The sequence below is a fragment of the Bactrocera tryoni genome, unplaced genomic scaffold (genome assembly GCF_016617805.1).
Source record: "Bactrocera tryoni isolate S06 unplaced genomic scaffold, CSIRO_BtryS06_freeze2 scaffold_7, whole genome shotgun sequence".
In the NCBI taxonomy this organism is placed as follows: Eukaryota; Metazoa; Arthropoda; class Insecta; order Diptera; family Tephritidae; genus Bactrocera; species Bactrocera tryoni.
Window position 1 is genome coordinate 14,915,190 of NW_024396366.1, and position 24,630 is coordinate 14,939,819.

At 35.5% G+C, this 24,630-nt stretch overlaps 2 protein-coding genes across 3 annotated transcripts in view; one reads left to right on the plus strand and one right to left on the minus strand.

Annotated features, from left to right (window-relative positions):
* Positions 1-17,366, plus strand: part of LOC120781456 (methionine aminopeptidase 1D, mitochondrial) — a 39,717-nt gene extending 22,351 nt beyond the window's left edge. For both annotated transcript variants that reach the window (XM_040113672.1, XM_040113671.1), the window contains exons 3-4: positions 16,576-17,029; positions 17,090-17,366. In XM_040113672.1, coding sequence (XP_039969606.1) covers positions 16,576-17,029; positions 17,090-17,286 — 651 coding nt within the window. In that variant the 3' untranslated portion in view covers positions 17,287-17,366. The remainder of the gene's footprint in view (positions 1-16,575; positions 17,030-17,089) is intronic.
* Positions 1-24,630, minus strand: part of LOC120781455 (transcription initiation factor IIB) — a 348,751-nt gene that overhangs the window by 86,189 nt on the left and 237,932 nt on the right. The gene's annotated exons all lie outside the window — the stretch shown is intronic.

The following is a 24,630-nucleotide window of genomic DNA, read 5'->3' on the forward strand; positions in this document are numbered from 1 at the left end:
GGTCGTTATGAGAGCGATTGCTCCCACAAAAGTAACGATTTTTCTGGTAATGCGGAAATTTGAAACAGTGGATTCTAGTTTGATGAATTCTACACTTGTTTCTTTCTTAATTTTGGGCAAGTTCATTAGTGTCATTACTTGTTTATCGACCAGTATCCTTTCGTTTTCATATCTCGCTTTTAGAGTTTCCCAAGTCAAATTGAAATTGTCGTCATTAAGAGCGAACTGGTTTATTATAACGCCTGCTTGACCCTTTGTCTTGTATCTGAGGTGATACAATTTTTGTGCTTTTGATAGTTCTGGATGGTTGATGTAAACGGCTGTAAACATGTCCCGGAAGGACGGCCATTCTTCATAACCTCCATAGAATGTTTCTGTGTCACATGCGGGCACCTCGAGGTGGATACCTGAATTTGCCTTTTGACTGTCTATTTGTGGCAGCTCTACTCTACTTTGTGGAGTAGGTGCAATTGCTTTAATGAGCTTTAGTTGATCGGAGATCATAGCTTTTGTTCCTTCGTTATAAGCAGTTTTCGTATATGGCGTAAGCAGATAATTTAAAATTTTGTGGTAGATCTGAATAGTCAGAATCTACAATGACGTCATGAGCCGCTTGGAGGCGAGTCCAAAAATTTTTAAGATTTTGACTTTTTCTTTCTAATAACGATTCCGAGTTTTCGTGAATCGGTGAAGATGCAAATCTAGTACAGTATTAAAAAACTGTCACTTTCTGAAATAAATTTAGCAACCTGTTTTGAGCGTGTAGCTCCAGGTGTACTTTGATTTTTGGTATTGTTCATTATTTTGGGTGTAGGTAGAAATATGTGTTAAAATGAAATAAAGATTTCTAAGTATGAACTGAATACTTTTTAAAGTATATACACGTTTTTATTGTTTTATAAAAGGCGGGTTATTTGTTATATTATATATATTTATCTGCTATTTAAATTTATTTTATTTATTTTTATTTTATATGTTTTGTTTTCAAACCACAATACCAATTTTAAGTATTTTTCTATGTCCCTATATAGGTATGTAGGCTCACCCTAATACTTGGCTTGTATGTACTTGTTTTTGTGCAATTGAGAGCTCGTCGAAGAGATCAATATGATTTGTACATAAGTATGCACGAATAGTTGGTGGGCAAAAATTATGCTGTAATGTTTGTTTTTTTCCAATCCACCTTGTTTTTGTTTCACAAAGAACAAGTGGTATTACAGAATAGATGCCAATGTGTATGTTTAAATCTACGTGTATGTATGTACGTACATATGCTTTAATGTATATTGTTCAAATTTATAATTTGATTAATCAGATTCTTTTTGTTTTTTTTTTTTTTGGTTTCGTTCCAATAAATGTATTTTGTAAAAGGCAGTGTTACTTTACCTTACCGTTTAGTTATTTTCGGAAAATTAAGATAATTTTTTTTTAGGAAAATTAATTAAAATTTATAATAAAAATTAATTAAAATTTATATTTTTAATAATTAAGCATATGGTACCTAGTGTAGGGCATAAAATTACAGGCAGACTCTATGCCGTATGATTATACTTACAAATACATATATACATACATATGTATGATCGCACTTGGAAGAGAGCGCGAAAGCGAAGTGGATAATGTGCAGGTATGCTCCCGTATGCACTTTGATATTATATTTGGTATATGTAATTTATCTGCACTCGGTAAATATGCATATACATATGTATGTATGTCTGTTTTTTTTATGGTTTGTGTTGCTTTTTATGTTATAATTTTAGTGTTTGCCTTTGCTTACTTAGTTATATACAATCCTACTTACTGCTGTATTAAGCAGAAGGGGTATTGCCGCAAAAGATTGCAAGTAAATGCTTGAATTTTGGCTGCTTTTTGTTTTTGTTAAATAATTGTGTTTCAATACACAAGGTAAGCTCAAAATATAGGCAATAAATTTTTTTTATAAATATTTCGATATATGGTATATTGTTGGTATTTTAAGTTACAGATTTTATATTAGTATATAAAACCGTCTTTCTGTATACATGTGTATTTGTATATATTGTATACATGTGTATATGCATATTAATGGTTTGTCAAAAAAGTCTTGCGGTATTTTTTTATTGATTTTTTTTTGTTTTTATTGAAATCGAAATGAATTTTTGATGACTCATGCCCAGCTCTTGACCGATGCTACGGCTGCTACTATGCCGGTCTCTTTCGGCCAATTCAGCGATTTTATCGCAATTTTCGACGACAGGCCTTCTGGAGCGTGGCGCATCTTCGACCACCTCTACACCAGAACGAAAACGTTGAAACCATCGTTGTGCGGTGGAAATGGAAACTGTATCGGGTCCATAAACTGCACAAATTTTATTGGCGGCTTGAGATGCATTTTTGCCTTTATCGTAGTAAAACTGTAAAATATGCCGTATTTTCTCTTTATTTTGCTCCATGTTTGCCATGGCATGAGAATCAATCAAACACGTGTTAGCGCGTGAAATGAGTTTTCCAAAAAGGTATAGCATGACCCGATGCGACGAATAAAACTAGAACTACGCGCTTTCAGCGCCAACTAGCGAAAATACCGCAAGACTTTTTTGATAACCTATTATTAAGTATGGAAAATGGATTAAATACGCTCACTTGGTTACTTCAAGGACTTTATATGTGTATATATGTATGTACGTATATATGTTCCCTTAATGCTGTCAGCGTTTTTTTCCCTCTTCCTTTCTCCACTCCCTCTCTCCTTTAGGTTCTTAGCCACTTAAAGGTACACCTTCTATTTTTGTTGTTTAATATTTTTTAGCGTTTTTTTTTGTGTTCGCGATTGTTTTGTTTTTGTGTATATTTTATTGTTTAGGCGCTTTTAGACTTCGCTCCCGATTAATGTTTTGTTCTTAGGTATCGCGTGTCCGATTGCCTGTTTATGTTTTTTGTTTTTATTTTCTGTTCTCTTTTTTTTTGGTATTTTGTTATTGTTTTTGTGCTTTTACTTTTCGCGCCCGATTTATTTATTTTTTTTGTACTTTTACAGTTTTGTATATTTTGTTTTTTCACCGTAGGTTTGGTTTTGTAATGTTTCGGAACTGTGTTTTCTAATATTTTCCTGATTGTGATTATGATTAGGTTTTTAGCTGTCTTTTTTGTTTTTGTTCGTTTCTGCACTTTGTATCACTTCACTTTGTTCCGAAATTGGTTTATTTTTTGTCACTTTGTTTTTTTTTTTTTTTTTTTTTGTTCTGCTTGGGTCACTGCACTTATGTAGTTTATTCTGTTTTTTTTTGTTAATTTTGCCACCAAACTAGTAGATGTATATTTAATGTTTTTTGTTTCTCCAATAGTGCCTCTCTGTGAGGCTCGAAAAACCATGAATATTTGGATGCCCAATTTAGTGGGAAGCATACACCACTTTATTTTCAGTTCAATAAGCACCCAGTATTTCGGCAAAAGAAAACACTTTAATTTAAAAAGTATTAAACACTTTAGTACGACGTATGATTGCGCATGTTAACAGCGACCATATCACGCAGGACCGCTGAAATTCGAATTATATCCGTAGCGCACAGGACTGGCAGGGAGCAGGAACCGTATGGTGACGTTGTTAGCGAAAATTGCGACGCGCGGGATGGGCGTCGGAAAACGAACGAGTATGGTGTCATCGAATGTGGTGTACTGCGCAGTGTTTCCTTAGGGTGCGCCAGTTTTTCCCACCTGTTATCAAACAAACAGTCGTCGCTCTCGTGACTAGGCCTCCACGTCACTGTTGACAATCATAACCTAGAAGTCGATAATTTCGTCTATCTTGGAACCAGCATTAAGATCAACAACAACGTCAGCCTCGAAATCCAACGCAGAATCACTCTAGTCAACAGTTGCTACTTTGGACTGAGTAAGCAATTGAGAAGTAAGTCCTCTCCCGACGAAAAAACTCTATAAGTCACTCATTATTCCCGTTCTGCTATATGGAGCGCAAACATGGACGATGACAATATCTGATGAGTTGACATTACGAGTTTTCGAGCGAAAGGTACTGGGAAAGATTTATGGTCTTTTGCGCTTTGAACAAGGCGAATATCGCATTCGATGGGACGATGAGCTGTATGAGATATACAACGACATTGACGTAGTTCAGCGAATTAAAAGACAGCGGAATACGAAACCACTCCAGCTTTGAAATTATTGTACGCATTACCCGACGGGCGAAGCAGAGGAAGAGGAAGACCTCTACTCCGTTGGAAAGATCAGGTGGAGAAGGACCTGGCTTCGATTGGAATTTCCAATTGGCGCCACGTTGCGAAAAGAAGAAACGACTGGCGCGCTGATGTTAACTCGGCTGTAACCGCATAAGCTGTGTCTACGCCAGTAAAAAAAGAAGAAAAAGATGTCCCATCCTAGTGCGATTTACTGTACCAAATTTATTAAGAAATCTAAATTGTTTCCAAGTTACAGCTTACATGAACGGATCCTGATCATCTATGTATACAAAAAAAACAGACTTTTCCATAACCCCAATATAGAGTGATTTGCTACTTTCCACATGATCTTCAACTTGGACGTGTTTTCTTAAACATATGGAAATAAGTAAAATATAAATATGCTTTATATTAAACAAGTTTGACTCTAGGATACGCAGGGAGGACCTTAACTTTAGCTGCTTCGGTTAGGCTAACTATGGGATTTCCGACAGGGTGTTCATTCATAATTGATTTGAAATCATCATAGTCAAAAATAGTGGGATTTATTAAATCCGCCTTAGCTAGAGTAATCGTGAGTATCGAGTTCGATATTTGATCTATTAATATTCCATTTCTTGCTAATAGTGTTTAATACAAATGCGGTTTGTCAACCAAATCATTTTTTTAGCTTTAATTATTTTGTTCACTGTATCAGTAAATTAATTAATTTGTATGTGTTTGTGTATTAACCGATTATTTCCCAAGGGTAAAAATAAATGCATATTTTATGGTTTTATTGTTTCTTACGTTTAAAAATACATAAAAAAAGAGAAAATTATTAAAAAAAAATATATTGGTTAATTATTTTTCATTCCGTCAAATGTTGCACCTACGCAACGTTGGGATTACTGAACTTATATTATACAAGCAAGTCATAAAAATACATTTAAAATATTTCACTTACGCTAATACTATAGCGATTAGCGTGAGTGAAATATTTTAAAACAATCAGCATGAAGATGTATTTGACATTTTTTACACATATAAATTGTTGTACTTTTACACTGTCTGCATCTTCTTCGACGTTTATTTTCGTGCTCTTCTATGACATGACCAATATTATCGAAGCGAATATTGGAAGGTAATGCGTTTTTGGATGGTCTTCCTAAATTTCTATTTGAATTACCCAAAAAGTAAGTTGGGCTTCTTCGGTTTTCATCAAACTAACAGCAACGTAAGATTTAAATTCTAATTGAGTCATAGATCGCTCATTTGCCAGATTGTAAATCTTCCACGAGTTTACTAAAACACTATCTATCAAATTGATGAACAGTGGCCACCACCACTTTTTCCCTTTTACTCGAATCCTATAATTGGCAATTCCATTATCATGCAGATCGACGCCTCCCATATTTTTATTATAATCTGCTATAACCTGGGGCTGTGGCACATTCACCATTTTTTTTTTTTTTCTATCGTAACGTTTTGCCGTAACCAATGGTTCGATTTTTGCGTTGTTAGTAGCCACAGTCACCACAGAATTGTCATTCCATCGAACTAATAATACTTCATGTTTTTGGTCAAAGCTGAAATCAAATGGTCCTCTCTCTTTTTTCTGAGGAGTTTTCGTATTTATCATGGTTTTATTCATTGTTCTATTTCCTCGAATAGTACCAGTGGCAAAATAGCCTTTCTCTTTCAGAATGCAAAATAATTTGTGCGAAGAAAAGAAATTATCAAAAAAAAATGCGATGTTTGCGAGGATCTTCAATGACAGACAATAGGTCCAGAACAGTTTTTTCTCCTAGACCTAAATCATTTCTATTGTCGTTACTATCCTTTCCGCCTTATGGAATAAACCGATACAGATAACCATTTGAACTACACAAGCACCATATCTTGAAACCAAATCTTACAGGCTTTCCTTTGATGAACATCTTGCAACTATGACGTCCAAAATACGGCACCATTTCTTCGTCAATTGACAAGTTGTGTGAGAATATCCCAAACTGCATATTCTTTTGATTCATTACATCGAAAATAGGACGCAATTTAGCGAATTTATCATTTTTATCCAGATCCGCATTATCACATAGATGAATGTTTTCCTTTATAGAGTAAAATTTGTTCCGACTCATACAATTTCTTACAATTGATAAATTTTTGTCTTCATCTTTTGACCAGTACAATTTCGTTGCTGGTAAAGAATGATAGCCAGACAATAATAACATACCAAAAAATCTTTTGAGTTCTGCTACCGTGAGGATAAATAAATGACGGTTATGGTCACGAGCATATTTTTCCGAGAAACATACAATCTGTTCCCAAATTTCATCACTAAAAAATAGTGAAAATACTTCAAAAGGTGTTTTTCCACCTACACGTTCTTCAATATTTTGTGTCATTACTGTTTCATCACTTGTAGGACAATTCATATAGGTCGGATGTTCTTTTTCCAGTCTGGAACACATTTTGGGGACTTCTTTGACAGTCTTGGCTTCTTCGATGTTGAAGGACCGAGCTCACCTTGCGTGTTTTCAGGCTCTAAAGGTAAATCGGTGTGTATTTCATATGTTCCAGCGATATCAGTGGACACAATATTGTCAAAATCACCTAGCGCGTCATCATCTAGGCCTTCCTCGTCTGTAAGATTGTCAACCGTCGGGGGATGTACACGGCATCGATTTGAGTGGCATCTTGTAAATCCTCTTCCTCTTCTAAGGTACTCAGAATTTCTTGAGAAGATAGTAATCGCTGCCAAGCCATAATATTTCGCCTTATTATTTACTGATTTGTATACACTCACTTAACGTTTTTTAGAAATTACTATGTGATACTATTAGCATAGTTTTGACAGCTCTCTCTCGAACCAAAGAGTCTCGTATCAAGTTATCTATGTTATTAGCTCAACGTTCTAGAACCAACTGAATAATAAAAACAAAACAGAACTACTCCTTGAATAGCGAGAACCCATTATTGACAATACATTTCTAACACGAATGGCATGCTGAGTAACAATAACAACAGACTATTGTTATTCCCAAGGTTGCGTAAACGCAACGTTTCCTAGAAATGTAAGATAAACAACACGTGTAGGTAGTTTTGTCCACCAAAAGGGTTTATATCACAAAGAAGATATTGTTAAAGCTTTGTACAGTGTAAAAAGTAAAGGTTTATTTAAATTAATATTTTTATGATTGGATGAATATATCGATCCCGAGATGACTCAATTAGCAGTTTTTGAATGATAAAAATAAAATGCATTTGTATTTGAAAAGCCATAAAAAAAATTGTTGTCTATCTGTTAGTTCTTCTTTTTGAGACTGGCTTACATTTCATAGATTTATTTCCTTATTTTAGAAATAAAAAAAAAACAAATTCGAAATGTTGCGCTTGCGCAACGATGGGTAAAGATGGGTTAATAACTACCTGTCTATTGTTTGCATCAGTTAAAAAGGATTCGGACCACCTTGTTCAATATCAGAGGCATCAGGCGTGCCTGCTATTACCTTGAGTGCTGAGCCCAAGCAGTCTAAACTTCTTTGTCATTCTGTTATGCACTTTTAGTACTGACAATACATTTTTAATGTGTTCTGTATCCACGTCTAGCAGTTTTTGCATGTGCGACTGAGGGAATAATTTGGTTAATTTTACAGTTTCCTCTGCTATGTTAGTAAGGTCTTTTAAATTAGTTGAGTGTCTTAAATAATCACGTTGTTCCCATACCAGTACCTATCCATCGACTATCGGGATATAGTTGGAGTGAGAGTAGTCAATAATCCGATTATGTACTACCCCTAATTCTAATAATATTGCAAGACCAATCCTTTAAAAATAAAAGAAACGAAGATTGAAAATCGTTGTGCGCTTAAACTATGACAATGCTATTTTAGATTGGAAATTTTTTACTTGAAAGCAACCACTATTTAAGGTTGTCTTTATGTACCACACTCCCTCTAATGAGAACAGAAGTTCCAAGGTCTGCTTGAATTGTTTCTTCTGTGCAAAGCGGTGTTAACTTATTTCCTAATCTTCTGTTATTTTTTACGAAAACTTTTTCGCTTACCCCAAATACACTGTTTTGTCTGTTCGGGTTGTTATCGTGCTGGGCTTTTGTAATTTTATTTTTGATGGCCTGCCTATGTTCGTTGGATGCTGCATGTATCATGTCGATGGGTGTTTGGTCTGTGACCGAAAGTACAAATCGATCGTAGGCGATTGTTGCTCTTAGTATCTACTCGACTGTGTCGTCAGACATTTTTTGTAGGCGAAAGGCTCTGGCTATGTCTGCGAGTGTACTATGAAAGCGTTCCACCTGGCCATTTGAGCAACTGTGTAGTACGCTCTCAATGTCGACCCGATTTTCAAAAGGGCCCTGATAGTTTCTGAATTAAAAGAAGCTTCGTTATCGCAGTAAATTGTCTTGGTCTGTGGGAACAAATTCAACAGCTGAATAATTGGTGGTTGTACATCCGTTATTGTGCGAGACGCCTGTGGTTGTACCACGGCGAATTTTGAGCATTTGTCAATGCAAGTAAGAAAGATTTTTTTTGTCAGTTGAAACGATATCAATGTGGAGTATTTCTCCAGCGTATAATGGAATCGGTGTCTCCCCAAGTATTTGTGTTTTTTTTTGGAGGTCTTATCGTACTTTGCTTTAGTGCATATTTTGCAATTTATTACTATTTCATTGCCCAACTTCGTCATTTTTGGAAAATAATAATCGCGAAGGATTTGTTTAGTATTTTTCTGGGCGGCTCTGTGCGCGCGGTTATGTTCAGTGGTGACAATTTAAATTTGTTCGTTTTTATCCATAATGTCGACAACGATATTTTTGCAGTGATGGAATTTGGTTGCCGGGAAATTTAGCACCAAGTCATGTTGTATACAGGCTAGTGTTGGTAGATCCCAGTGTATTGCGTTTACTACGTTTGTGTTAATGAGTGGCCTTATTATTTCGAATATGGTGTTTTTGTCTGTGAAATTTATAAGATGACGTATTTTTTGGCCAAAGAGTATGATAACTCGTTTCAAGGGAATTGGATCAAGAACGATTTGATTTCTGAAATAGTTTAAAGGCTTTTCTGTCGTTTCGATTGTGTAGGTCAACGAATTTTCGCTGTGAATCGTTGCAGCGTCCGACTGTATCTCGTTTTGTAAGGTGTTTAAATTTTGCCGTGCTAGGGCATCCGCCACATAGTTTTCTTTGCCTGGTTTATATAACATTTTTGCGTTGTGTTCATACATGAATGCGTTCCATCGTTTGTTTTTTTGCATTCGTGTTTCTATCTGAGACGGCAAAGGTAAGGGGCTGGTGATCAGTGAAAATATTTATTTCTTTTGCTCCATAGAGGTAATTTTGCAATTTACCTAGAGCGCATATAATAGCTAACAATTCTCGCTCATTCGTGGCGTAGTGTGTCTCGCTTTTCTTTAACGTACGTGAAACCATGGAAATGGGTCGGCCCCATTGGGACAGGAATGCACCAATGCCATCTAAGGAGGCGTCAGTATTTAGATCAAAGGGCTGCTTGAAATATGGGTACATGAGTATGACATCTTCTCATCCCAGGATATCTTCAGTCTTTCGAATGCATTACGTTGAGTTTCGTCAAATTCAATCGAGACCTTTTTGGACATATGTATGCTTTCTCACCAAATCATTTTCTCCTTTGACCATGTTGGTTAAGGGCCTTGCTATTGCTGCGAAGTCCTAAATAAAACCCTTATAGTAACAGCTAAACCAAGAAACGACCGCAGGCTGAACAGATTTTTCACCCTGACCTTTTCAGGGTCAGTTTTAGCCCCGTTTTGGGTCACTAGAAAGCCCGAGAATTCGACGATCTCTTCAAAAGAACTTAGTTTTATCTTTCGCTGCTCTCACGTTTGTATTGGCCAAGCAATTTAAGACCGTATGAATATGTTGCACATGGTTAGTTTCGTTTTTTGAAAAGATTATTGTGTCATCTAAATATACATAACATATATTTTCTATGTGCTCCCTCAGGATGTCATCGATGGCCAAAGGCAGACGGTAAAATTCATATTTCCCGCCGTTCACTGTGAATGACGTTTTCTCGCGGTCTGGTTCCGCTAGATAAATTTGGTGGTAACCGGATTTTGAATCTAGAGTCGCAAAAATTTCGCCTTTCCTAGGTTCGCTAGGATCATTGAGATACTTGCCATTGGATATGGGTCGGCTATAATTCGTTCATTTAGCTCCTAAAGTCGATTACCAACCATTTATTTCGGCCTCCATTGCTGCCAAGGACTTTTTTGTCAACAACCCAGACTAAGCTTCTTGTATGGGGACTTTGATGGTCTAATGATACCATCTTTAAGTAACTGTTTGAATTCGTTGTTTGCAAAATCTGAAACTCCCATAGGGTCAGGATATAGTTTAGAGTATCTGGGCTCGCTGTCTATAGTGCGGATTGTAGCAATAACTGAGGTATTGAATGGCAACGCCTCCTTAGAAGTCGAAAACACTTTTATTCTTTTCAGTACCAGGCTTTTGAATTCCTTTTTTGATGGATGTAGGCACTATTATGTCATCCACATCTGTTAAGTTTACACTGTCACAGTAACGATACTGCAATTGCTCGGATTTGTTAGGTAATTTCAACGCTATTTTTGCTTGTGTTAACAAGTCGAATTCTATAATTGCATCAAATGAGTTAAGTGTGTCTAGCACGAAAAATGGGGAGATTTGGCCAAAAATTTTCATAAGGCACTTTATTTACTTTGCTCGAACTTACGGTGAAAGGGCTTTCGGCAGGAATTACTTCTTGTAGCTCCTTTATGGGCTTAATGTAATTTTTTGCCGCCCCTGTGTAAATTAATATTTTTATATTTTTCCCACCCAGCGTTCTCTAAAAACCGCAATGAGTCATTATCGCATGATTCGTTATCGTCTTCGATTTCGATTACAGCGGCTTCCGCGGACTTTTGATATTCTTCCGAATCTGGGGCTCTCTGAACAGCATTGTTCAATCGCTGCCGTCTTGGTTCTGTTGCCCTATCTGATCCATTGGCTCTGGGACTTGCCCATGCTTCTTTTTTGTTCCTATCTTGATGGCTGTTGTTACCTTGCTGCCTCTCACCACCACGTTCATCTTTATAGTTTCTGCCTTGTTTCGCGAGCGGTCGATTTTCCCGCGTCTGTTCTCTTTATGCAATAGATTTGGCGTAGGTTGCCGAAAACATACTACGCTCTATGCTCGACTCTGCTTCTCTGGCTAGCGTTTATGCAGACGCTAAATCTTTTGGCTGTGCCGGAAAAACAATAGCCTTAAGAGACTTTTTCAAGCCAGAAATGAAGGCGTGGAGTTCATCTGCCCTGACCTCATCGTTGAGTATGTAGCCTGCTCCGCCTCGTGTGACATAATATTCCATGAGGCTTAATTCCCCTTGCCTAACCATTTCGAGGCCCTGTCTCAATAGTCGTAGTGAATTTTATCTGCGTATGACCAATCTAGCCGAGTTAAGTACTGTGTTGTGAGACACTAGCACTGCTCTAGCTGCACACCTTACTTTATTTCTGATGATTGTTACCGCTTGGTAATGCGTAATGCTGCCGGTAAATGATTTAAACAGCTCGTACGCGTCTACGGCCGATTGCCTCTATGCCTCGTACTCTATAGGACCCCCGCTAAACTCGGGAATTAACTTAATTTTAATCGATTATTTTACGAGAAAACTCGATTTTCGACTGGCAGCCATCGCGTGCACATATAATAACCTCCGCACAATAACCACCACAAGAAAACGATTTTTTTCCTATGTAATTTATATGGAAAATAGAAAATTTGAAATAGGCACCTCTTAATATTTATATTAAGAGCTCATCTTTTGAGTGACTTTCTTTTTCACATTTTCGAAAGTTTTTAGCCTGTTTTTCAGTTGAAAAAAAAAAGTTTACTCAGAATGACACACCATATATATGGTTAATTTGTTCAGAAAACGCAAAAAATTCCTTACTACACAAATTAAAATTGCTCTTTTTAATGCTATTACTACGAAATAATAGGTGGATGAAATAAAGAAGCAGTTTTGAATGGTTTTCAGCTGTTTATTGGAGTCTTATTTTTGCGTTTTTTTAGCAAATTTACCATGTTTATGTATATATATTTTAATACTATCAGAAAGGAGAGATTTTCACAATCATAACACCTACTGTAATTTTATCTTTAGCTTTTTTATTGAAAATTAAAGATCAAAGCTGGGTTATGCGAAGTTTTCATAAAAATTCTGAGGTTAGGTGAAAAAGTGTAGACCTTTTCATTGTTACAACATTGCCATATGACTTTTTTCTATAAGTCCCGCAGTTTTGTCAGAAATCGAGGCACCTAATTATTTTATTAAAATAAAAAAGTAAATTATTTTGGCCTTAATGTTTGTTAGTTTAACTTTCGCTTCTAATGTATTAAAATCCAATATGAATTTATTTGTTATCAGTTTCAAAGACTTTGCCACTAGGCTATTCATATTTCACATTATCATTTCATAAATGCATTTTATCATGGAAAATTTTCTAAAATCGAATCTCCTACATATGTACATATGTATGTATATTGTTCCACTCGGTAACCATGGCGGTTTTTAATTGTTGAAGTGTTATTTTTATAAAATCAAGCTTAAAGGAGCCCCAAAAAGATAAGTCGATTTAGGTTTGGATTTACAATTGGCTAATCTACAACACAGATATTTTTTGACGAGGGAAAATCTTTAATGAAGCACTTAAAGTGTTTTTCGTGTATATTTTGGCATTCCTGCATACCCAAAATCAGCTCATGACAACAAGAGATTTTCCACCATGTTTCGCTTATACCAGGTCTTACAATTTTGGCTCTGGTGTTTAAAAATGAACGTGTACATTGGTGCCAAGGGATGCCATTTAATACCATTTAATACTTATTTGGGTGTACTCACAACTTTTCATAAAGCATGGAAAAATTATAAAATCATACATTTTTATACTAGTTTAAAAAATTTGTTGTTGGATTGCGTACTAAAATAAGTTTTCGCAAATACAAGTCTGAACGCTATGTTTTCGGATCGTTATAACTTATATCGTTATGTGACCATGTGAAACCCCTAATTATAAACACAGATACAGTCCACTAATATGAACTATCTATGTTCAAATGTATTGAACATACATACGCATATAAATAAATACTTGTAAACACATAAAAATATATGTATTTATACTTATGCAATACGCCTGCATTCAAAAAATAAAACAGAACATGTTTAATAAGGTTTAGGCAATTGATTACAAATACACATGTGCAATTGAAAACAATCCAAACCATACAGCATAAACAATATGATAACACACATATACACATGTATTGCATTGTATAGTTAAAAACAACCCCATGTCGTGTGCAGTACATACCAACATACACATATATTTAACTAGATACATAAAATTTCAAAAATAGTATATAAGGCTTACAAATACCAAAATAAAATTAGAATGAAGGATTTCTCAGCTCAAATAAGGTTTTTATTTTTCCCCCACTAGCAGTAAGTAACTTGGGTAAGAATTGAGATATCTTGATGAAACTTTGCATACAGGTTCCTTAGTACAACAAATTCGAGTTCGTAGATGGGCGTAATCGGACCGAAAACATATAAAGTGCCATAATACCTAACCTCTTAATTAAGATATAAAACTGTAATTTGGCACAAGGGATCACAATAGCAAGAGGCACTTGTGGATAAATTAAAAAAAAAAAAAGTGGCGGTGGCTCTGCCCCTTAATTAATGTTAATTAATATTGTGTAAAGTTTAATGTGCATATCTTCTAAACCACTAAAGCTACAACAACGAAATCGCCCAGCACGAATATTACAAGAATTACTACCGATAGTGTGAAAATGAATGAAATCGGATGAAAACCCAGTTCACTCCCGATATAACGATGATAATGATAATGATAGCAGTATTAATATTATACTACGTTTTCAAAACAAGGTGCTAAGAAGCATTGTAAATGTTCCTTGGTACTGCAGAGATTTTGACATTCAGCGAGACCTAAGGGTGAATATAGTCGCCGAAGAAATCAGGTGTCAAGCAGATGCCCACTACAAAAGGCTTAATGCACATGTGAACGAGGAGGCAAGAAATCTTCTGTTACACAAATGCCTCTCTAGTCGATTATGTCGGAAAAAACCACATAGCTTAGTTGGAATCTAAAATACAATATAAAGGATTTAATTATATACCATGTTATTTGTTTTTAAGTTAGTGCTCGTTAGTTTTTGAAACTAGTTGTGGAGATATCAAACATTGTTAAAGTTTAAAAAATATTTGTAAAAAAAGCTTTTCTATTTCTTTTCTATTTTCTCACATAATAATAGTTATATTTCGATTTTTATTTTCGCCTAAAGCATAAGAATAATTTTGTAAGTTAGTAGCTGACCCCGCAAGCGGTGTTTTGCGTGAAATTATGTGTTCTGAAATGAAAAAAAAGTTGAATGTACATACTATTTTTTGTGTTTAAATCATTTATTTGTGATTTTTTTTTAATGTAGCGCAGCTTGATAAACAACATTTTTTGGTTTCAGTTCCGGTGCGTAAATGTATAGAGAAGATGGGTGTTGAACTAATGAGCACGCCACGTATAGCAGGTCGTGTGAAAAACATGAAATTTCCAGGTTTATGCCACACACTTCTAGCGACTATCCTTGTGTCCTGTTGATTGTCATTTCAAATGCAATTTTCTCTGGAAACTGAATGGGTTTGAACTAAAATGGCAAATCGTTGGAACTCAAAGGAATTCGTAGCACCAAGCATTCGGGGCCCTTGTATTCGATAGCTGCGTCACAATCAGTCGGGTTCCATTACACAGTTTCGGCGCATGAAGATTGCGAAACATATTAACTACAGATCCAACTTTGAGACGCAAATGATACGGCGGCATACCAAGCCTCTCTAAAGAATTTAGAAATTCTATTGGATAATTCACGGCTTCGTCTTCATTGTCAAGACGGTCGGAATTTTCCCATTTCCAATTCTTAGCGAATACGATGTAAAATGTCTTCGGCAATGTAATTTTTGTTCGTATCCCATAATTGACGCAGATTTGAAGGCTGATATGTTGTTGTAATGCCTGGCATGTTTCTCAAAAAGTTGCACACACCGTACCATTCACAGTAAGCAATGACTCAAGTGAACTTGAACCGCGTATATTAATCAATAGCATATCCACCGTTATTCGGGTGGATTGTGTAAATTCATCCTAATGCATTAGTTGAGAACACACCTTAATGTTCATCTACTGGTTGGCCTTGTTTTCTGTGTAAACATTTCTTCGACGATGCATTCTATGTATGTATAATATCAAGGGATTTCCGAATATTGTCGTTGGCGGTGTTTCCGTTGGCTGTACTGTATTCTCTGGGTTGAAATACATACTTTGACTTTCCCCAAATGCACTGCGAGATGCAAAACCGTCGAAAAAGTTACATGAATTGCAAAAGTAAATATCCTACAAAGTTCTTCATAGCAGCTCATTTATCGACCCATTTGATAATTTCTGATCTCATCTCGTTCAAAACCAATAACCGCCATATTGCTTTCTTTGGAGACATACTTGCGAACGTATTTGATCGATTTCACCGAACAGCAATACTCAACATTGATTTCTATGAAGTGGGATTGTGGTATCCGCAAGGTCCATGAATCATATTGGTTTTCATCAATTCGTATGATATTGGATGTTTCTCTACATCAGGAATTTCCGCAAAATGATTTCATCAATTTGATCTGGTGTAACCACCATCCACCATCCAAAGGACAATGTGTGCGTGTGGCAAACCTCTCTTTTGCCACTCAACAGAGTACATCTAGCATCTAACAGTATACATACGTTGCTTCAAGATAAAGTCCATCAAACATCGTAGCTGTTGCTTGAAAAGTCTTGCTTTAAATTTGTGAAGATCGCTTGCCGATTGACAGGGATCCATAATCCCAAACGTATGTTATCGCATCCTGAGAGTACTCGTTCATGTGTCTTGGGTTGCCATACGTTGATGGCAAAAAGAACGCCAACCGATATTAGCGCGGTCTCTTCGTGACTTCGTAGCAAATTTCAATCAATCAATTGATCAGTTTGTGTGAAAATTTTCACTGCATAATTTTCAATAATTTTTCTTTTGAATAGCCGGAATAAAAAAGCAAACGGCCGAAATTGAACGATTCAAATAATTTACAAATTAAAATATTTAAAAACAAAACAAAAAAATTTGTGTGGGAAAAAGTTTATTTTCGGAATTTTCCAATTTTCCGACTTTTAGGGGTATGGAAAATAGATAGATAGTTTTTGACATATTTGTGTAGTCCTTTAAAAAATAAAAAAACTCTGCTAAATGTAATAATATTTTTAATTTTTTTTTTATATTTGTAGGCAGGTACATCAACTGGTGAAATCGATGCTTTTGCACATGATCAGATAATTTCTGCAGGAGGCTACCCATCCCCTTTTCGTTATGCTGGATTTCCAAAATCTGTATGCACGTCAGTTAATAATGTGGCTTGCCATGGAATTCCGAACGAAAGACGATTGGTCGATGGGGACATAATAAATGTTGACATTACCGTATATTTGAATGGCTGTCATGGAGATTGCTCTAAAACATTTCTTGTAGGAAACGTTGACGATTTGGGAGTATATTTGGTAAAGTCAGCAGAGGAATGTGTACAGCATTGCATTAATATATGTAAACCTGGAACCCCTTTTAATGCAATCGGCAGATATATAACAGATTTCTGCAATATAAAAAAATTGAATGTGATACCAGCATTTGCTGGCCATGGACTTGGGAAATCATTTCATGAACCACCGGAAATATTGCATTATTGTAAAAATAAAAACAAAATTATTTTGTGTACATGAACGTAATGTTAAAACTATTTGGCAGATAATTCTGAACCTGGCTTTATGCGTACAGGAATGGTATTTACAATTGAGCCCATTCTTAGTCTTGGTAAGCCCAACGTGAATGTAATGGAAGATGGCTGGACCGCAGTTTCTGTCGACGGTATGCGAAGCGCACAATTTGAACACACTATTCTCATAACACAAAATGGGAGTGAGGCGTTGACAGAAATAAATTAATGACAACGAGATAAAGATTAAAGATTTATCACTCTTATCCAAATATATAACTGGCTGAAGCCTCGATATTCGTCATGGAATTTTATTTATTCAATTTGTGGTGGAGATTTTTGACTTATAAGAGAAATCTTCAATGCCTTAACTTGACAGAGATGCAGCATATAATCATCTCAAATTTATTTCATTGCAGGCACTAACAAGAAATATTTCTGATGGTTCTTCGTGTTGTTGAGTTGGAATAAAAAAATATATTATGATTATACCAATTTACCCTAAGTCATAATCGGTCTTACAACGGCGTAGAGTCAATGAACTACCCAAAGCTGTAATTCCCTTTTGAGCGCAATCATCCATTTACACACTTAAAGTTCTGTAGTTTTTTTTTGTCCTAGCGTCTAAGTATGAGAAGTACCCCTTCGGACAAATCTTCACATCGTTGAAGCTCCCAGTGTTGAAATTATTGTTTTGCCCCTGAAATGCCTGTTTAATTGAATTGAGAGCGCCTTATATTGCTAGGAAAGCTACAAGTATGTATTATTTTACCTCCAGAGATTACTGAGCTTACTTCCGTTTCTGTGAATTTTCTTTAAGAATAAGCATGTTGCAAAACTAGCATTTTTATACTCTTTCAACCAGGTGCTACAGAGTATTATAGTTTGGTCCCCTAATAGTTGTATGTATCACCTAAAACTAAACGATATAGTAGATGTATAGAGTATATATAAATGACCAGGACAACCAAATATATTGAGGACAAATCTTGCAAGAGCTTCTACCGACAGTGTGAAAATGGATGAAATCGGGGGATAACTCCGCTCACTCCCCATATAACGGTATTGTTAAAAACTACTAAGAGTTCGATAAATCAAAAACTAAGTACCGCATAGACACTAAATTTTGCCACCGATATGAAATGAGAGATCTTTCTGTTAGCTGGTGTGAAAATTGGACGATGAGCGTTGTTGTTTTTACAATCGAAGATCACATTGTGAAAATGGACGAAATCGGACAACAACCACGCCTACTTCTCGTATGTATACCACAATTTTAAATTCTACTTGATTCGTTCAGTTTTCAGTACGCAAATCAAGAAGCAATTAATATAACGGGATAAAACTTTGCACGAATAATGTCTTTAGCATGTGCCACCTTATGCCCAAAAATTGTTTAAGTCTAATGAGCTTCGAACAAAGAGGCAATTTTTTTTTTTAAATTGGTTAAACTTTTGCCGAAACGTTTCAATTGATGAAACAAGTTTATGGCGATGATTGCCTATCCCGTTCTGCACAAATTGACTGACGACCAAAAATTGCTCAGAATCCAACATTCGAAGGACGATTATTTGACCAAAAATCACATTTTAACCATTAACCACTCACCTGATATGGCACCGTGCGACTTCTTCCTTTTCGGAAAAATGCATTTGCCCATGAAAGGAAAGCGTTATGCAGATGTAGAGGCCATTCAAAAGGCTTGCACCGGCATACTGGCGGCCATACCGGCCATACGAGCTAAAACGCTCATTCGACATCCTTTTGGACCGTGAAAAAAGCTGTATGGAAGCAGAAGGAGAGTATTTTGAATAAAATAAATTGATTTTGCCGAAAAAACCATTTGTTCTGTTTTTTTTTTAAAGTCCTGTTTACTTTGGAACGCACCTTGTATATACCAGTATGTGAATTTTCCCAATGAAAATAAGAGGGCGTGTTTTATTCATAAAGGTGTATCTTTGTGCATAAAATAGCTAAATTTGAGCGAAAATTTGCTTTGTGCACTTTGCAACATCCGGCTGACTTTACTCCATATGATTGGCTTTACAGCTTAAAGTATTTCCCTGGCTTTGATTCTTGCTAGTTGAAAGAGTATAAAATGTTTATTTGCACCTGAACTTAGCTCTTCCATACTTGTTAAATTTTATTTTTGATGTACACTACACAGAATAAGAACAACTGCTCATTCATACAAAAAACGTGTTTCAGAAATCGTCAAAAATGGCTCCATAATGATCAAGGATGGAAACTACCGCAAAATAAGATTTTGTTAGTGCGTTTACAGTGTGTTACATTTTTTCTTTTTGTTGTCGGAGGAGTAGTCTTCGAAAGATACCGTTATATTTCAGACGGCATGCGCAATTTATGTTAGTCGGGCATGTACCGCCAGTGTTAACGTATGTGGGAGGTGCGAAGTAGGGCGCCTGCGTACAGAACCTTAACTCCGTCTCCTATAGCTCTTTATTTTCTTTGAGAGACCGCCGCCAAACATTTCTTCGCAAGGAGAAACTTCAGTCGGTTGGCTCTTGTTTTAAAATTTTTCCTACTCCACGTTAATCATCCGCCTCCAGCTCTAAATCGGCCACTATTTTTCTCTTAGTTCTACTTGGGCTCATCTGTTGGGAACGTATCATGTGCGGTATAATATTTTCAGGGATTAGCCGTTTTTCAAGAAGTTTACCCAGTTGTTTTCTCTTATCTTTATAATAGCCCTGACAGACGACAGCGCTAATACGCATTAGCGGGGCTTAATTTACATTTATTTGCGCATTTGACCCATGTTAATACAAATTTGTAATGCACAAGAATTCCGTGCATTTAGCTGAATTTACCAAATTTGAGTAGGCAACACTGCCCAAAAATGGCCGGTTTTTTCTATTATTTGACAGATGTCGATTGAAGTGTGGAGGCAGCATCAGAGGTAAGCAGTTTTATACTGCTAATTAAATTATGTGCAAGTATATTAACAAAAACAAATTTTAATATTTTTAGATGGCAGAAAATAATCAACGTTTGCTATCCATTTTTTTTTTTCCAAAAATACCAAAATTTCTATTAATAATTTATCTTATTCATTTTTATGTCACTTTTTTTTTTAAATAAATAAACATATTTCACTATCAGCTGTCTAAATGCACAAGTCTGCCGTCTGTCACCATAAAATTTCAAAGCGCATTAGCGTTGCTTAAGGCGCATTAATTTTGCTCGTCTGTCAAGGCTATAACGTGGGCACAGAAAGAAAATGTGTCACACGTTTTCATTCCTGTTTCACAAAAAGAGCAATCAAACCAAGCATCGTGTCTATATTTGTGTAAATACTCTATTCAGTGGTCAGTGAGAAACTGCTTCAAGTAATAGTCTAGTTTCTAATTAGCATCTTTGTTTATCTACATTTTGTTGTTTCCACCGTTTCTGTCACGCATGAAGACTAGTTTGTCTTTCTTGCTTCCTCTCTTGTTTAGTAAGTCGTTTGTCCGCAATTTTTGTTTTGTCGTAAATTCTTTTCAGCTCCATCGTCATAATGTCTGGAGACATGTTACCTCAAATAATTCCAGCCGCTTAGTGTGGCACAGTCCGGAAAGCGCAAGCAACCCTGATTGTTTTTAACCGAACTACTACTTTCGCCGTTTTCGCATATTCTTTGTGCTGCAATGCTTTCCCTATAAAGCGGGGCGTACATTAATACTGGCTGGCTAATTTTTGCCAGGAGATTACGTCTACTTCTTTTTCATTACTGGCGTAGACACCGCTTACGCGATTACAGCCGAGTTAACAACAGCTCGCCAGTCGTTTCTTCTTTTCGCTACGTGGTGTCTACTTGCTTTACCTATATTGGCCGTGATTCTCGTTACCCTAGCCTAGCTTTTTCACACACTTTTTATACTCTCGCAACAAAGTTGCTAAGGAGAGTATTATAGTTTTGTTCACATAACGGTTGTTTGTAAGTCGTAAAACTAAAAGAGTCAGATATAGGGTTATATATATCAAAGTGATCAGGGTGACGAGTAGAGTTGAAATCCGGATGTCTGTCTGTTCGTCTGTCCGTCCGTCCGTGCAAGCTGTAACTTGAGTAAAAATTGAGATATCATGATGAAACTTGGTACACGTATTTCTTGGCTCCATAAGAAGGTTAAGTTCGAAGATGGGCAAAATCGGCCACTGCTACGCCCACAAAATGGCGAAAACCGAAAACCTATAAAGTGTCATAACTAAGCCATAAATAAAGATATTAAAGTGAAATTTGGCACAAAGGATCGCATTAGGGAGGGGCATATTTGGACGTAATTTTTTGGAAAAGTGGGCGTGGCCCCGCCCCTACTAAGTTTTTTGTAAATATCTCGGAAACTACTATAGCTATGTCAACCAAACTCTATAGAGTCGTTTCCTTCAGGCATTTCCATATATAGTTCAAAAATGGAAGAAATCGGATAATAACCACGCCCACCTCCCATACAAAGGTTATGTTGAAAATCACTAAAAGTGCGTTAACCGACTAACAAAGAACGTCAGAAACACTAAATTTTACGGAAGAAATTGCAGAAGGAAGCTGCACCCAGGCTTTTTTTAAAAATTGAAAATGGGCGTGGCCTCGCCCACTTATGGACCAAAAACGATATCTCAAGAACTACTAGACCGATTTCAATGAAATTCGGTATATAATATTTTCTTAACACCCTGATGACATGTACGAAATATGGGTGTAATCGGTTCACAACCACGCCTTCTTCCAATATAACGCTATTTTGAATTCCATCTGATGCCTTTTCTGTATAATACGAGTATATATGTACATTAGGAACCAATGATGATAGCGGAATAAAACTTTACAAAAATACGGTATTTGAAAAATATGTAAATGACGTATAATGAAATCTCGATTATCACTTTATCATGCGAGAGTATAAAATGTTCGGTGACACCCGAACTTAGCCCTTCCTTACTTGTTTTTTCATAAATTGCTATCTTAACATGTCTAAAATACGGTAGTAAAGAGATTTTTGAAAATTCCAAGTCGTTTTAAAGATACAGCAGGTAGAAGCAAGTGCTGTTCGGAGCGCTGAGTTGGCAGTTACGCCATAGTTTTAAATGGACATTCTCCAGGACTTGAAACTTTAAACGCGTTTTTCTCAAAACTGTGTTTTTCAAACTTTCCTCCATCGTATCTGAAAAACGGCTTGACCGAATGACTTGAAATTTATAGGACATACTCAACACATATAAACGCATCGAATGAACTATTATCAATCGAAAATCTACAGAATTTCTATTTTTTATCGCCAAAAACACAAAAACAAAAACGGAAAAATCGCAACTTTTATTTCAAATGTCTACCAAAAGTCCAATTTTTTGTATATTCATTTGATAATAGTTCATTCCGTGCATTTAGGCATACAGTTTAAAACGCCGTTGTTTTTTTTTGTCAGATAAGCCAATCCACCGTAATCGTGGAGGAAGTGCAAGCTCATTTTTTCGAGACGGGTGTGTTCAGAACGCTGTAACTCCAGTTATACACAATATTTTTATTTAAAAATTTGTATTTATATTGTCGAAATATATATTAACAAATAATATTAAACTTAAATCTCTATCTATTTACTGGTCGTAGAAAAAAAATCCTAAAAAATCCCTAAAAAACAAGCCGTCACATGGGATGATCCCCTTAAGTAGTGCATGCGATTTTTACAATGGATAAAAATATCGAACAAAGAATTTGTCTAAAATTTTGTATTTCTAACGAATTTTCGTGTGCGGAATCGTTGCGAATGTTAGGAAAGGCTTACGGTAATTCAGTTTTATTGAAAATACAAATCTACGAATGGTATAAAGCCTTCAAAAACGGTCGAGAGATGGTTGAAAACATGCCTCGTTCTGGATGACCTTCGACCTCTTCAACTGGAAATATTAAAAAAGTGAAGAATATGGTACTCGTTAGGCAAGTGGTAGAGAGATGGACATCTGTCGCAAAACCGTTCGAATAATTTTTGTGGATTCTTTGGGTATAAATGGCGTTCTTGTTCGACTCGTACCGAAAAAGCTGAATTTTTTTTTCAAAAAGAGTACTATTGTGACTTAATTTAAAGCTAAAAATACAATAAATATTATCGATCAACCACCACATTCTCCAGATTTGTTTCCTTGTAATTTTTTCTTGTTCCCTGAACTGAAATGCCACTTCGTGGAACCCCGTTTTCAGTCGATTGGTAGAGCTAGTATATTGAAATTCCACCAAAATATATGTGAGCGGTGGGATTTGTTACCGCCGCTCAATACCACTGATAACAGATGTAAAGCAATGAAAATTAAGTAGATGTGAAATTTAAATGTATTTGATGAGAAGTTTTGTAATGTGATGATTCAACGGAAAATTATTAAAAACATTATATATTAATTGGGAGTTGACAAGCCCTTTTATTAAATATTGTGTATTGAGTTCAAAAGTCAGTTGTTTTAATATACCATAAAATTATAAAAACAAATGTTTAATGGTTTATTATTTTATTATTAAACGTCCAAAATATAATGATTTGATAGTAATAAATATACAAATACAAAATATAAAAATTGTTATTTTGTTCGATCTGGCTGAAAAAGTAAAAGTTCTATGTAAATGGGCATTAGATTGATACGTCTTCCTATTCGAATTGTGTAAGCATGTAGCAAAAAATTAATGGATTACAAATGTTTGGGTTAATGTACATTACAGTTTTATTCCAGTTTATATTTTGCCTTAAATATAATTTTGATACACTATCATATACCTAGTTTAGTGAAAGTAGAAAACTGAAAACATTTGTTTATGTTATTTATAAGTTATATCTAAGCCGAATCCTACTTATGTACAAAAGCGGATTATTAGCTCATTCAAAAACATTATTACCGGTACAAGAATTCAAGGAATTGTCCGTACGGTTAAATTTTCAAAATGATCAATGAAAATCAAATGAAAAATTCTATCTTTTCGATTTGTTACTTAACTGAAAATTTTAATTAATATTTTTTTCCCTTTAAGCACTCATGTTTGTTCTTGTTTAAAAATAAACATATAAAGTATAAATCGTTACTAAAAATGCAAAATAATGTTACATAATTTTTCATAAGTTTTCAGTAAAAGAAAGAGACGGTATAAAACAGAAAGTGTTTTTATTAAAAAAAATTAATTTGGTTGCAACTTAGTCATATAGTATGTACATTAGGGTGGAGCGATTTTTATTAATTTTTGATTTCTGTTTCGGTATACCTGTAGAAAGTTGCGGTTTTAGGTAAATATTAAACACAAGAAAAATCAGTAAAACATCGACTTGAAATTATGAAAATTTATGCCAAATACTCATAAATTCGCAAACATTTTATAAACGTTGTTTGATGTTCTAAGCGATGCTAAGTTAGAGTAAGATAGAAATTAATGCTCTTAAAACATATACATATATCACTCTCTAACCATATTATAATAATATAGCTACGTTCCGCACTTTAATTTCACATTCCAAATTTCACACTCCAAAACTTCACTCAATCTATATGTTATGCTAATTTTCACAGGCACTCACTTTCCACAATACTAGGCCGACAATAT